At 36.7% G+C, this 16561-nt stretch overlaps 1 protein-coding gene across 2 annotated transcripts in view; it reads right to left on the minus strand.

Annotated features, from left to right (window-relative positions):
• Nucleotides 1–10339: 10339 nt before the first annotated feature.
• Nucleotides 10340–16561, minus strand: part of LOC145674495 (uncharacterized) — a 115624-nt gene continuing 109402 nt past the window's right edge. Inside the window, exon 4 of one of the 2 annotated variants that reach the window (XM_081744635.1) lies at nt 10340–12304. In XM_081744635.1, the coding sequence (XP_081600761.1) occupies nt 10459–12304 (1846 nt within the window). In that variant the 3' untranslated portion in view covers nt 10340–10458. Of the gene's footprint in view, nt 12328–16561 lie in introns of both variants that reach the window. The other variant, XM_081744636.1, reaches the window with a different exon arrangement.

Here is a 16561-nt window from a genome sequence, read left to right on the forward strand (position 1 = left end):
GTAGTGTATATGTGAAGAAGGTTCCACTTGACTCTTTACCTCCACACAGCACAAAGAAAACATAATCCACCTTATGCAGAGTCGTTTTGACGTGTGATTAGTTTCATACTAAATATCTGACAACCGCAGGAAAAATATGTTAGTCGAACTCTTTAGTATGCCGCTAATCACGCGTCAGAACGACTCTGCATAAGGGCCAATATGTACTCGAAGGTTGTCCCTGCTGAACCATCTGTTGTCAGCAGGGCTACCAAAATGTGAACACAAAAAGTCGCGAAACGAGAGACGAAATTACTACATGTATTCAGATTCAGATCAATGCCTGACCGGGTGGGAGTATTGGATATTTTTGAGAGAGATTCTGCCTGAGCAACTAGAAACTGTGCCACTTGCTGTTCATCGAAACATGGGGTTTATGCACAACGGTGCTCCAGCACATTTGCTGTGGAGGTAAGAAATTGTCGCAACGCATCCTTTCCGAACAAATGGACGGCAGAGAAGGACCGGTATCTTGGCCACCTCGCTCATCCGACCTTAACCACTTATATTTCTTTTTCTGGGGCCATATGGAACAACTAATCTACGCAACGCCTGTGCAATCAGAGGATCATTTGGTTGCTTGAATTGTTGCTGCAGCGTGGAGCATTCAGAAAATACCAGGAGTGTTTCAACGCGTTCGCAGCGTCTTTCCCTTTGACGCCGCTGTAACCTTTGCATTGAAGTGGCGGGTCGAAACTTTGAACACCTTTTGCAGTGTCCGTTCTGACAACCATCCTCTTTCCATGTAAACAAAGACTCCCCTCTGTAACTTGCTCCCTACAACCACCTTCTGTATGCAGTCCCGTTATACGATTTGGAACCAGAAATATCGGCCCCTGTTACAGTACGTACAAATATTGTGAATGGAAGGAATATTTTGTTTCACATCCGTCAGTTTATAACATTGATTGAGAAAAAACGTGCTGTAGTCGCATTTGTGTGATGTACTGATCGAAATGAGTGTGCTAAATAATAATAATAATAATTATTATTATGCGTTCTTTATTTGTCTGTAGTTCTTGTTCAATTACTGTAGTTGTAAAGATAGATGCGTTCTCAAAAGCATTGCGATATCATTAATATGAGCAGATCAGCAATCGAAATTTCTTTAGTTTCTGGTACTTATCGGCTTGTGCCGTACGTACATATTTTTACATTCTACCGACGTACAGTTTCCAGTGAATTCTTGTACAACGACTTTACTAGTACTTTTTGAGGACGTATGCAACCACACAGAGTAATTTTTACTTCATCCGTCATCTTTTATCTTCGTATATGAGTATTGACCTGCCACGTAGCATTATTTCCAGGCAGTGAAATGTCCTTTACATGTTGTTGTCAACTCAATTTACATCATAAAATGTCAGGGAATCCCTATCATCCTTAGGGGTATCCCCTGCGCCGCCATTGAACAAATCTGAAAATTGCAAATTTGGATAGAGCAGGTTAGGATCCTTTGTCGATATTATGCCGCATCACGTCTACAATCAGTAGTTTGTGCAATATTTAACTCTAAAGTTTGTTTTCCCACGCTTTCGGCAGTCTATAACACGTAAACGACACTTTTCGTCCTATGTGTACTGGAACTTTTTTGTTTGTTTCGCTCTCAAGAATCGACCTCTGTTTTTGTACAACTAATTTAGCGCCATACTGTGGAACGTCATTAGAATCAATTTGACCATACTAACGCGACAAAAGTAACTGTTCTCAAAAACAGCACAAATTTTCTTTGTTACCTGATAATATTACACCATGATATATTCCACATACAGGGCGTAAATCATGCCCCCCCCCCCATAGTCATTTCAAGATGAGTTTAATGTTTCATTCTAAACGTAGCTTCTCCTGGAATGGCATCCACCCTTCAAGTAACTGCCCTTCCACGGTATCTCCTAAATCCCCCATGCCGTAAAGTTGTCTTCCAGCTGATATTAAGATTTTTATTCCAAAATCCAAAGCATCAGTAAGAGTACCCACGCAAGTACGACCCCTTAATTGTTTCAGTATTAATCTGAATAAAGTTATACCGAAAAACATAACATTCAGCCTTATTATAATGTCTGGGTGGACGGTTCCTAACAAGGAAAACTGCATTTCTGTCGATTTCAAATATTGAACTAAAACCGAACAAAACAGTCCTCAAAAAGGGCCCAACAGTTCTTAAACCGAACTGAACCATTCTACAAATCGAACCGAAAAGTTTACAAACCAAACCGTTGCAAAACCGAACCGAACTGTTCCCAAATCGAACCGAACCAGTTTGAGGTCCAAACCGATTGATTCGGTTTAAACTACAAACCGAACCGAAAGCGGGTAACCGGTTCTTGGAACACCCCTAAGCGTGAGGTTGAATGAGCGTGATGTCAGACTGGTGATGTGAGCGTGAGGTCACACCGGTGAGATGAGCGTGAGGTCGAAATGAGTTTGTGAACGTGAGGTTAGGTAAAAGTGGTAACCTCTGTCCTGGATATCGTAGCAAAAAGTATATTTGTTTTTTCATGCATTGCACAAAAAACACAAAGAGTGACCGCAATAGAAACGAAACAAGGAAAAAATCAATGCGATGTAAAGTGCTTTGACTCCCTCGACCAATCACTCAACGTATCGCTTTCCTTATAAGCAGGATGGCGTAATAGGTAATAACGTGGACTCAAGTTCATGGGTTGCTCAGATCGTTTCCCGCTGAAGACACGTTTTCTTTCTTTACAAAAATAGAAGTCTTTTTGTCCAGTCATACGAGGAAAGGAAATTCTGTAGTAATACATTTAACTTTGGTATTCACACTGTCGCGATCATTATTTCTTGCATTTCAAACCGCGCAGTTCAAATAAGTAGGTAAATATCATTTTCCGGTCTTTTTATAAACAATATCCCATGTGTTGTCGTCGGCAAAGCTCTACACTATGAATCTTAAACTCACAAGTTTTTGATAAAAATGTCTATTTATTACTATTATTATTAGAACAACAAAAGAAGGAAATAAAAAGCTACATACTCGAAACTATAGGTAGAAACAGCAGAGATATACTTTGTCAGATATTTCCTAAGTATTACACATTAACGTAATACTATTATTACATTTACGGATTGACAGATAGAACTATTGTAGTAATAAATTGTTTCACCCTTCTTCTAGATAGGTTGAGTTGATTTCATGTTTAAAGTCCCTTTCAGCAGCGAGGCAATGAGACGAGGCCTACTGATTAACGTGAAATTCGAACATGTGCTCCCGCCGGGAATCAGGCTCTTCTAGATAGGAAGGTGAGGTGACATCTTGAATACAATCGTTCGTGTGACTAGAATTGTAAGTTCGATCACTATTTGTAATTAGTATCGTTTCTTTAATGCTTTATGAACCTTGCACGCAGCGTTAAAGCTGATAACTTATTCGCTAAATTATGAGTAAAATTTGAAGACCGAGTCAGTTGTATAAATTCGGACACGGATCGAACTAACAAGAGCAGAGTAATGTGCATGTCTCTTGAACAAATAAATCCATTTCTCTGCCTTGGCCATCGTCCCTCGCAGAGTATTAGATAGAAAGGTACTCTGAAGATCTTGTCCACGGATCAATTTCCGCGCACGCCGAACCATTTTTATTTCTTGAGCAGGAGTAGAAAAGACCAAAAAAAAAAAAAAAGAATCAAGATACATGAAGTATAGAGCTAACGAGTACGACCGAACAAGAGGCATGGGTAATTACGTGATTTGTTTAAAGAAACAATAATATAGAGGAAAGATGTGTTGTCTATTTCTAAGAATGGAGTGTAAATTAAAGAAGAAACTACAATAGCTATGTTCTGTTGGAAGACAAAGGGAATGCACACTCTCTTAACAGAAAGAGAAGCAAAATATAAAAGTACATTAAACAAAAAAAAAACTGAATTTGTGTGAGTGTGAGAGAATTTTTCTCTTGCGTTTAGAAACATCAACAGAAAATATTGAAATAAAATAAAACATCTCTCTTTGAGATATTAAGACAATAATTACTTAATTATAATATCATAACACATGAATGGAAAATACATAAAATAATGTTTTCTATATGAAAAAACAACAAAAGATATTACTTCACTTTACCAGAATTTCTAGTAGAATTTACAGTAATAAGCAAAACAAAGAATTTCATTTGCCCGAGAGCTTCGAAAGAACAAAGATAAAAATGAAAATAAAATTTTCACATAGAACTGCCACAGCATTAGCTCTCCCGAGTTGTGCTGGCTAGGGTACAGAGGCAATGAAGGATGATGTAAATACTTTATGACAGAATTGGTGGAATATATAACGTGGGAGGAAACGGGAAAACTCCAAGAAAACCCACGAGCACGGTATTTTCCACCACAAACTCATATGACAGGACGCTTGGCACCAAAGGTGAGCGTTTTATCGCTGAGCCACCGTGTCTCTTATGACTATCCCGAAAAGGGAAAGAAGTATAGAAGTCATGCCTTGTTTTCCATGGAGACATTGAAACGTGGTATAATCACCATTTGTGGCAATGACATCAGACAGGCGTTTCCTCATGTTGGCTACCAGATTCAATCCCATTGCCGGATGCACTTGGAAATGATCCAATTCCATCACGTGAGCCTAAAAAAGGTCCTGGTCTCTGTGCTATCGACGTATTTCTCATTCTTGAACCATAGAACCCCAAGATGTTCTATGGGGTTACGATCAGGAGATTTGGTAGACTAATATATGCAGCTCAGTTCAGGATTATCATCGAACTATTCCGTCGTCTGTCTTGATGCATGAACAGCACTATTATCGTGCATAAAAATGAATTCCTCTTGTTCCGGGAAAAGTATTTGAAGGGATGGCAGTAACGTGTTATCTAATAATTGAATATACAGGCCATCCTCCCAGGAACAGGCACGAGCTCACCAGGACCCACAGCTGTCAGTCATAAAACCAAATAATTGAGCTGAACTTGGGCCGAGTGCGAAGTTCGAACTACGTGCTCCAAGTGATATCGTGTTCCACGTGGTTGGTATAATATTACTCTCCCGTCTTGGTCGGAACGAAATATCTCATCGCACCAGATGACTAGGTCCCAATGTGGTTGGGAAGTATTCACATGCTTCTGAAGCCCACTCCAGACACATTGCGTTGTGCTCTTCTGTTAGAGTAAATTTCTTTGCGGGACGTGCATGATTGATTCTAGCAGACTTGCGTCGTCTTATTGTTTCAGTAGAATATGGATGTTCGCACGCTTTATAAGGAGTCACGAACTTCTGATACAAATATAAGAAAATAAACTAGTACTTACGGAAGATAAAAATAGAACTCTATTTCCACAGTTCTTAATACAATTCAAAGAAAGCGAAAATAATGTCTGCAGTCTTTTCTTCTTTGAAAATTAGAAGTTAAGGTGAGGAAGAAATGTAAATCGGGACCATCGTTAAAAACGTTGAAGTAGCCTCAACTTGAAAAACGTTTCGTGATATTTTCCTCATTGAGGAAGGTCTATATAACTTGTTTTTGAGTTAAACAAGGAAATCTCGAGTAAGTCATTGTGACACTCATATAGCCTCGTTGCTGAAAGGGACCTTACACTCCAAATCAACTCAGCTCACATAAGAAACGTCTCGTTAAACGAGCAATAGTATCTTCTGTATATTTTAACTAGGTAATGGTTTGAGTGGAAGATGAAGTGACGCGGCAGGTAAATGGTTCGCACATTGAACTTCTATAAGGCGGACCTGGGTTTAAATCCCCGCCAGGGTCAAACTTTTTCAAATATTTCCATTTCAATGCATGTTCAGTATGAGACGCAAGATCTTTCCTCCAGAAAGGAAAAAAAAAATGTTGGAATGAGGAGAATTGGAGAAGGTCTCTCAATGGAGGCAATCATTTACAAACATTTCCAGCAGTTGTTCTAGATTTGATATTTCCACCTACTTTCAAGCATTTTCTGATTCATGCGTGGTCAGTGTTTTCATTTCTCTGAATATACAGTATATAATGAAATACATTACATACACAGCAATATTGAGATTAATATATGGTATTCATTGTTCAACACGCTCTGAACCATAGAGATTCATCTTAGAATGGAAAACTGTTTGGTTAGTTACCTACTCTACAATTTTAAATGCATAAACACCTGGCTCAGTGCTACCAACTGCTGACAGTGCCCAGAAAACTTTCGTGTAAGTTGGGTTGCGTCTATCCTGGCGTTTTCACAATTGCAAATTATCTGGACCTAAGGTAATGGAATTAGAGCACTCGTGGGAGGAAAGATACATTTTGCTTGCGGCTGTACATGCAATGCGACTTAAAAGGGTTAAATCTTTACTTATAAGTAGACTTCGGATTTTTGCATATTTGCATGCTTTTTTTCCTGATGTGATATTGATATGCTCTTTAAACAGAAATTCGTTTCAGTTGTTTTGGAGTAAAATAGCAGAGTTTTATAGTGCATATCTGTGCATGTTTTGGAGGTTAGTGCATGTTTATATCGTTATTGCATATAAATACATATTTAAAGGAACGACCAAATCGATAATTTTTAACGTCCAACAACGTTCCTTATAAATGAAATTTCAAGTTCTAATACAAATAGACTCAATCAAGATCATTAAATGATTCATTGTTGTCGGTTTAGAATATCTTCCAAGGTCATGTGAAAGGAGAATAACAAAAGGAGTGAGTGATTCATTATCCCAGCAATGATGCGCGACTGTCACCCTTTTGGAAGAAGATATAACAGTGTCAAATTACCTACAACAAAATTTCCACGTCACGCATCTCGGAAGTTAAAGTTGCTGCTGTTGTATATGTGTGGATTTGAAATTGTGTTGTCCCGTGGCAGTATAAGAACACCAAAAGAAAAATCTAGGTCCATTTAGTTGTAGTGCGACATCCTCAAATTCAAATTTTAATTAGCTCAAAATTGTGTCGAATTTTTGAACATTTTTGTACCACCAAGAATAAATTCCGTACCATTGAAATAAACCAGATACAGTTATTTAAAAATTTGGACACTTGGATCACCTGTAGTGAGACATTTTCAAATTCGAATTTCAATATTCTTGGTGGTACTAAAATCTACAAAAAATAGGGAAAATTCTAAGTTAGTTAAAATTCAATTTAAAGATTTCGCACTACTGGTGATCGAAGTGGCCAAAATTTTGAAGTGACCCTCCTTTGTTAATTTGAATGGTTCAAATTTTTTGATGGTACAAAAATATACGGAAATTGAACAAAATTCTGAGCTAGTTAAAAATTCGAATTTGAAGATGTCGCACTATGAGTGATCAAAGTTGCCAAATTTTGAAATGGCTCTTTCTCGTTTATTTGAATGGTACAAGATTTGTTCTTGGGTGGACAAAAACGGACAAAGTTCTGAGCTAGTTAAAATTTGAATTTGAAGATGTCGCACTATAGGTGTTCGAAGTGGCCGAAATTTTGAAATGGCCCTCCTTTATTAATTTGAATGGTACAAATGTTTTTCTTGGGTGGGCAAAAATTGGACAAAGATGTCGCACTACAACTAAATGGGCTCGAAAAATCTTCTAGAAGTTATCTTCTGAAACAATGGATTTAAGTTGAGAGACGTTAACAATTCAAGAAAAAAAATACATTTTGCAAAGTGTATGCTAAACAAGAAATACTTTCAAAGTAAGCAAGCTTGTTTTCAGAAGAGGACATTTCTATTTTGTTCGACAGCAAAAGACCAAACTTCAGCAGCGCTCTACTTTTTTGCCTTTGGTAAGGAGTTTATACAACTATGAAACAACCCAGATGTGGCTTTTTTTCTTTATACTCGACAGAGTTCATCCCAAAGAAATCATTGAAAAATGTATTTCGGGAAGAAATGATCACCCCTTTTGAAAATGAGCTCTAAGTTAATTAAAATATTTGCTTTACAAAATCTAACACTTGTCACAACAGTTACTTTCTGAGGTAGGGAGATAAATCCCAAGTTTTCCTTTAAGAAGTTTCAGGGGCGTCATTTCAGACTTCGCTTCACGTTTTGTACTAGCATATTAGTAGACAATCGATTAAAGTATATGTATTCCTCAAACTCTTCGAGGGGGCAATTGCTCCTCCTGCTTCCCTACATGAGAGTAAATATAGAGCATGTGTTGCTTTGATATGCACCTCGGTCTCTCAAAACGTAACTTTCCTACCAAGTTTTCTGTTATGTTTTCGATAACTTTACCTTCTTCCCATTCATGCTCTATATTTCGCTCAGATCACTTTATTCCATTTAAAATATCAATATTATACATTGTAAATTATTGCTGTTTGAAACGGACAGTGTTACGCTAGAAGAAAATATTCTATGATTTACACATAATTGGATACAAGAAGTAATTTCAAGTGGATTTATTCTCTTTTAAACAAGAACATAAGGTTTTTGAATATAAGGTTTTAATACAGTAAAAGCTGCCTTCAACAGGTCCCTTATTAAAAGGAAATTTATTTTAAACAAAATATTTCACGGTCCCATGAATTTAAAGGTAAAAAAGTGTTAAATTCTCTTGATTAGGTGAAACCTGTATTGCTGAACAACGGATGTTAAAATATATTTTTAACGGGAATTTTCAAGTTCCGGAATGAAGCGTTCAGAAAAATTTTAGACATTCTTTGAGAGGTTAGGTGTATGAACTACGTTGTCTGTAGAGATCTTCGTTTACTTTTTATCCTACATATTTAACCTTTAGTTCATTGTCAAATAAGGCCCCAGATACCGTGCGAGTTTTTGAATGAAGTGCAATTTTCATAGTCATTCCGAAATACCAATAACTAGTTCTCTAGCTTGTCTAGAGACATGGAACAAGGAGCATGATATACACAATAAATCAAAAGAGAGCCAAAAGTAAAGGGAAGTCCGCTGAAAAGGGCATAGCATCAATTTTTTTATCTTGACCTTCAAAACCGTATGTAGGCTTTTTTCTTATTCTTTTTTTTTTCAAAAATATCGATTCAAAAATGTGATGTCTACACAGAAGATATATATATTTCTGTTCAAGAAGAATACAAGCTCCATTGATACGTTCAGTATTAGAAGTTGTGTTCTAATGCCAATGCTGTTGTGATTAATGTATGTATGGAGCTCTATCAATTACTTTATAGCAATCAAGAGCCGCGACGAGTCGTGGAATAATGGAACGTCATCTACCTCTTGTTCACGAGGATCCTGTCACTGTCTCATCAGTTTCTACTCCACCCATTGGAATTGTATTTTCTGTTTGGCATACATTTTCGTCTTCACTTTTTGAATTGATAATTGACAATTCACCCAACTCACTCACTCTACACTGTTCCTTTTTTAATTCTGTTTTCGAAACGTTTAAAGTTCTAGTCGCTTTTCTACTCTTTCTTCTTTATAAGCTAGACACATGTCCCTACCAACCTTATTTCCAGAACGCCCTTTTCGCCTTAGATATATATGGAATTCCTTGTCCTGCTGAATTGCGCTCTATGAAATAAATCGGCTAACATATCTAAGAAATATGTGTCTTGTCTCCTCTTCACTATTTCTTACATTTTATATTTCAAATCGACGCTACATTTCGTACAGTCCAATGAGTTTATCGATAGACCCCGTACTATCGCGAGTATCCTTGATCGGTATTCTTGCTTCAGATCAAAACATTTCTGTTTCACGAACAGTTAACCAAGCACTCTCTCTTAAAGGTTATTCCACCGTTCGCAAGTTATAAAACAACGAACTAAGAACTTGTCTGTTGGACATTAACTTAGAACCCAATATCTGTTAACTCATATTACCAACGAGGTAAATACCACTGCGATAACTGTATTCCCTAGTCATCGAACACATAACAATCACTTTGTTTATTTAATGATACGTGATGATACAAGACCCACACGGAAACTTCAATCCCCTGAAAATAACGATGGCATTATCATATCAAAAGACTACAAATACCAAATGACGGAATTCAAATACATATTATAAACAGTCTAAATTTATTTTAGTTACGATTAGAGTTGTAATTAAAAACAACGGGAGAGAACGATTTAGTTGTAAAAAAAAAAAATAATTGTTTGACATTTGTTTATTATTTCCAACTTAATTTTGTTTATATATATGCTCTAAATTACATATAAAACGGAATTAAATACAAGAATTGAAGCCTGTGAATGCATTGCCATCTATTGAGCAACATAGGAAGCTACTGTTTTCTAAATCGTATTCCTAGAAAGATTAAAATGTCTTTGCGGCACCATTTATCATCGTCATAACGAACTCAAACTTACACAGGACACTTTTCTCATTAAAAGGAAAAAAATTAAGGGGTGCGGTCTCAGATATATACAACTTGAGAAATAAGGACCACCCTAATACTACATTCACAGTGAGGAGAAAGCACCGTAAACACCTAAACCGGAAATTAACTCCAGTTGAATTGAGAATGTTGTTTACTCCATGACGCAAAGCAAGTTCTACTTAAAATTATCTTTGTCAGAAATCTCAGACTCTTCATATTTAAAGGATTTCCTACTGAAGTGTAGCGAAATATGGTGAACTAGAGATTGCCTACTTATGAAATTTCTTCCACAAATATCGCAATTGAATTGTTTCCTATCCTGTGGAAAGTGTGTTGCTATATGGTCTTTCAAGTATCTCTTAATCTTTGTTTTACCACAAATTTCACAGCAAATTTTAATTCTCTCTTTTTTTGTATGTACTGAAGTTATATGACGTTTCACACTGAATGCAGTACAAAATTTTTTTCCACAATATTTACAGATATGGGACCAAGATTCCCTATCAGTATGAGCTGATAGCATATGTGCTCTCAGACAACTACGAATATTATATGTTTTTCCACATATGTGACAAATGAATGGGTTTTCCTTAAAATGGTGCTGCATGTAATGTTCAGCTATATGTGCTTTGAATTTAAACTTCTTTCCACATTCGTTGCAAGAAAACTCAGGTTTATCAGAATGGATTCCTTTTATGTGAGTACGCAAGTGTGTTTTCTGAGTGAATTTAGCATCACAGATTTTACAAACAAACGGTCTCAAACCAGCATGTAAATTTATATGAGTTTCTAAATATCCCTTTCTCACAAAACCTTTACCACACTGATCACAACTATATCTTGTCCTATCCTGAGAATGAATGTCTTCATGAAGTTTCAAATTTCTTTCCTTGATGGATTTGCCACATATTTTACATGGAACGTATTTTATCCTTATGTGTGAGTTCTTCATATGCGAATGTAAAGCACTTTTACAGGAGAAAATGTTATCACATAACGAACATTTGACTATCGTTGCCTTCAAATGCACAGTCTTAATATGATCCTTATAACTTTGTTTTAGTTTAAAGGATTGTGGACAGTAAGTGCAATTGAATACGTTTACTTCATCGTGTTTACCTTTCATGTGAGTTTTAAGATTAGACTTTTGAGTAAAACTTTTCCCACATTTCTCGCAACTAAATGGCTTGTTACCAGTATGTGTTCTATTGTGAAGCTCAAGATCCGTCTTACTTGCGAATGGCTTGTTACAAACTGTACATGTGAAACTGAAATCGTGTCGACGTTTGTGAATAGTGAGATACTCCCTAGCTTTAAATGATTTTCCGCATTCATCACACGAGAAGGTGCATTCTTTATGTTGTCGTAAGTGTTTATCAAACAGTAACCTGACACAGAAAATTTCTTTGCATATTGAACATATTATTTTGTCTTGTGAATGCTTTTCTACATGGAGCTTAAAGGTATTTTCCTTAGTGAATCGTTTTTTACAATATGGACAAGAGTATTGTTTTGCAGTATGACGTAACATGTGATCCCGTAGGTTTCCTTTCAATGCAAAAGAACTTTTACACACTGCACATTGGAATGGTTTCTCTCCAGTATGTATTCTAGTGTGAAGCCGTAGACTGGATTTGTCCGGAAACGCCTTTCGACATATATTACACAAGAAGCGGGGATTATGGTAATGTTTATGATTTATAAGCGAACCTTTTACCTTGTATGATTTCAGACATTGAGTGCATTTGTATTTGTATTCTGGGTGTGTTCTCAAGTGGTGCATGTAGTCATCCTGACAAGTGAAAGAGTAGGAGCACATGTCGCAATTGAAAACCTTGTTTTTATTTTTAGGAGCAGTTGATGTTCTTGATGAACTTTTCTTTACACTATTGTAATCGACAATGGCAGTTTTCACCATATTCGCCTGATATTTGTTAATACTTTCAGAACCATTCTTCTTATTGCTCAGATCGACGTTATCATGTATGCTCGTTCCATCTTTTGATGAGAACTTGACCCTGCTATGAGAGAAAAAAGAAAAATACTTTATATATATGTAGGATGTTCCGTAAGTCCGTTTACATAGGCCATCTCCGTAACTACTAAAGATACGAAAAATGATAAGATAACAATGTTATTGGAAAGTATGTATTTTCAATCTACAATGTTAAAATTTCGGAACTGGACCAACCGTTTGGGCTCTACACTGGTATAGCGCCCAATGGTAAAGAAAATTGCAACGTTGCCACGACTTTGTTGGAGAACAATGAAGGAAAGTGCTTGTGGTTTGAAGTATCCTGGAGCAAGCAAAATTGAATGGACGGCCACTTTGAGGGATATGCAGAAGGATCACACCCGACATCAATCCAAGGCAATGTCGTCACAATCAGAGGAGGGGAGCAGGTACGAAAGAGAAACTGGATTGAATTTATTCACGGCAAACTGGTATTAATGGCAAAGTGATGTCAACGAGATGAGGGAAGGGGACAATTGAATAAAATTAGCGAAAAAAACTAAGTGCCAAAACTCAAAAACCAGAAAAAAGTCGATAAACATGAGTCGCAATACAAGTTAAAAGGGTACTGCGACCATGTGAGTGCTTTAAAAAAGAAACAACAACTTTTAAGCCATAAACTCTTTACAAATATATTCTGATTGCCACTAAGACAACTCTGAACGAAATAATACTGTCTTAGTACCAATCAGAATACATTTGTAAGGAGTTTTAGCTTAAAAGTTGTTGCTTCCGTTTTAAAGCACTCACATGGTCGTAGTACCTGTTCGTAACAACTCATGTTTTTCGACTTTTCTTTGGTTTTTGAGCTTTGGCAATCAGGCCCTTTCTAATTTATTCAACTGTTTTCTTGTCTCATCTCGCTGACATCGATTATCCATTAATACCAGTTTGTTGTGAATAAATTCAATTTCTCTTTCGTACCTGCTCCTCTCCTCTGTTGGTGACGCTACTGCCTTGGATTGACGTCGGGTGTGATCCTTCATTGTGGCCGTCCCTTCAATTCTGCTTGGTCCAGGATACTTCAAACCACAAGCACTTTCCTTCATTGTTGTCCAACAAGGACGTGGCACCGTTGCACTTTTTTTCTTTTTACCATTGGGTGTTATACCAGTATAGAGCCCAAACGGTTGCTCCAATTGCGAAAATTTTACCATTTTAGATTGAAAACACAAACTTTCCAATAACATTGCTCTCTTATCATTTTTCATATCTTCAATAGTTACTGAGATGTTTATGTAAACATACTTACGGGACGGATATACAGGGTGGGCCATTTTAATTAATCCACGGAAATATCTGAAAAATGATAAAACATAGAAGAAATGTTTGAAGTAAACGTTATATATTGCTAAGGGGGAAAACCATTTCCGCCAAAAGTACCCCTCCCCACCCCCCGGAAATGGAGGTAACGGGGGGTAACTTTGAAATGTCAAATGGGAACATGGGTCGAGTAATACCTCGTTCGAAAGGTCTTGGAAAACTAAGTAACGCTGTACCAAAATTTGTTTCATATGGATCACCAGTTTCAAAATGGCCGCCATGATATAGTTCGGAAACTCCAGTAGCCGTAGTATGAAAACCATGGGAGGTAAATGAATGGAACAAAATTGAAATACGTAAATATCATAGGGCATATCGAATGGTGTGGTCCTTGTGATCCCAGTGGCCTCCCTGAAGGGCTCTTGGGGGCTAACTTCAAGATTTCAAATAGCAACATGAGTCGAGTGGTACCTCGTTCGATAAATCTTGCAAAATCAAACATCTTGCAGGAGAAAACGATTGAGGTGAAATGGCAGTGTTCTCAAAAGGCCGCCGAAACATAGTATCAGTGTCAGAGAAAAGGTTTAGTATCCGTAGTATGAAAGCGATTGGAGATAAATCAACAGCAGAAAAACTGGAGTAGGTTACTGACGTAAGGCACATCGAGAGGTGTTGTCGGGGTGACTCCACTGAAAGGTATCCGGGGCCAACTTGAAAATTTCAAATAGCAACTTGATTCGAGTAACATCATGTTACATAGACAAATGAATATCAAACAGCTTCTGTAAGAGTATTTTCAACATGAGACACCGTTTTCAAAATGATCGCCAAGACATGGTGAATGTGTCTAAGAAAATGTCTAGTGCCCATAGTATGAATACGGGTAGAGATAAATGAAAATAACGAAAATTAAATAGGAAAACCATGGAGGCGTTCCAAGGCTCGAGAATGATACAACAGAGATAAAAATGTTAGAGTAAAATTGCCATAATGTATAGAGAGATATCCAAGTCCTGCAAAATAATCTTTTCCTGTGCTCTGTATGTGAGTGGGGTGGAAAGTAACAGTGAAAGTTCAAATGAGAACTCTACTTTAATTCGCAAATTAAGGCTACCTTACAAATAGGTATGGTATGGTTGAAACATTTGTTTGTAAGGATGACGCTGTAGTGACTATAAAAAGGTGAAATTTTATTTGAATGGTAACGTATATCTGTATGGGTAAGTATGATTTGATGCGAAAACAGAAAGAACGTTATAAGAAAGAAGTTGTCGAATAATGCTGTTGCTGGAACTTACAAACGTGTGAATTTGCTAATCTCCGTCGCCACAGAAACTTTTATGCAATGCGTGATGGTTATTCAGAAAGCATTTCGGGGATATACGTACACACTGTTTCGTCCCTCAAGCTCACAATATGACATAAGTGCTAATAGTTAATCAAAATGTAACTGTGGTCAAGGGCGCCCATGTTGTGGTTTCCAAGGGAGGCAAGAAAAAGCGACATTTCAAATATAGTTTCAAATTTTGCTGTAGCTATTCGAAAAATTCTATTGAGTTTTCGATATTCCGAAGCACAATTTTATCTAGGGGGGCGAGAGCCCCCATTGCCCCCCTTATGGGCGCCCTTGACTGTGGCCATCCGCATTAACTGAATGCACTAATTCTCTATTCCTGAAGTCTGGCTTCCAAACAGCATTGGGTAGGTCAAGCGTACGCCCAAACCATTGTCCGGTCGGACATTGAAATCTTGAAGTTAGCCCCCAAGAGCCCTTCAGGGAGGCCACTGGGATCACAGGGACCACACCATTCGATATGCCCTATGATATTTACGTATTTCAATTTTGTTCCATTCATTTACCTCCCATGGTTTTCATACTACGGCTACTGGAGTTTCCGAACTATATCATGGCGGCCATTTTGAAACTGGTGATCCATATGAAACAAATTTTGGTACAGCGTTACTTAGTTTTCCAAGACCTTTCGAACGAGGTATTACTCGACCCATGTTCCCACTTGACATTTCAAAGTTACCCCCCGTTACCTCCATTTCCGGGGGGTGGGGAGGGGTACTTTTGGCGGAAATGGTTTTCCCCCTTAGCAATATATAACGTTTACTTCAAACATTTCTTCTATGTTTTATCATTTTTCAGATATTTCCGTGGATTAATTAAAATGGCCCACCCTGTATATATATATATATATATATATATATATATATATATATATATATATATATATATATATATATTGTAGCGGTATACGGTTTTAAAATTTTATTTTAGTAATAAAAACTAAAATTTATTAAAATTAAAACTAAAAAAATTAAAGTAATAATATAATGTTATGTCATACAAATACGTGTATTTGTTTATTTACGTAAATGGTTGTATTTGTGTTATGTTGTTACTAAAATAATGGCTAGACGCTAAGTCGTTAGTTTGTTTATTTTGTTTTGATTTGTAAAGTTGTAAACAAAATCTATAATGTTATTAATGTAAAATCTAGTTTGTTAACATTAGCACAATTTAAATATGGCACAACTTTCTAATCTGCAACAATTATTAGTCTAAAAATTTAATCACAATATAATACGGGTTAAAACCAATGTTTCACCAATAACTCAGGTAAACACAAATAAACAACAAAGCGGATTCCAATGTCTGGAATCATAAACAAAAACCTCTTGTTGGAGAGGATCTGAATCAGAAGGAAATCAAAAATAAAACAAAATAAATCAAAAAATTCAAAAACACTAAAAAAAATTAGCAACCAAACAGTAATCTACAATCCATTACAACCACAAATAAATTAAAAAATTTTTACTCTCCATTCAACGTTCAACCATAATCCAATTCTTATGGTTGGCTTTTAATTAATAATCAGTTAAAAATTACATACAGCCAACTATCCAAACCAAAAAATCCAAAACTAAAAAATCCAACCTCAATCCAAACACTCATCATATAAAGCAAGTATATGTGCCTCAACTATGTACATAT

Source organism: Thermobia domestica, chromosome 17, assembly GCF_964235325.1.
Source record: "Thermobia domestica chromosome 17, izTheDome1.hap1.1, whole genome shotgun sequence".
Classification (NCBI taxonomy): Eukaryota; Metazoa; Arthropoda; class Insecta; order Zygentoma; family Lepismatidae; genus Thermobia; species Thermobia domestica.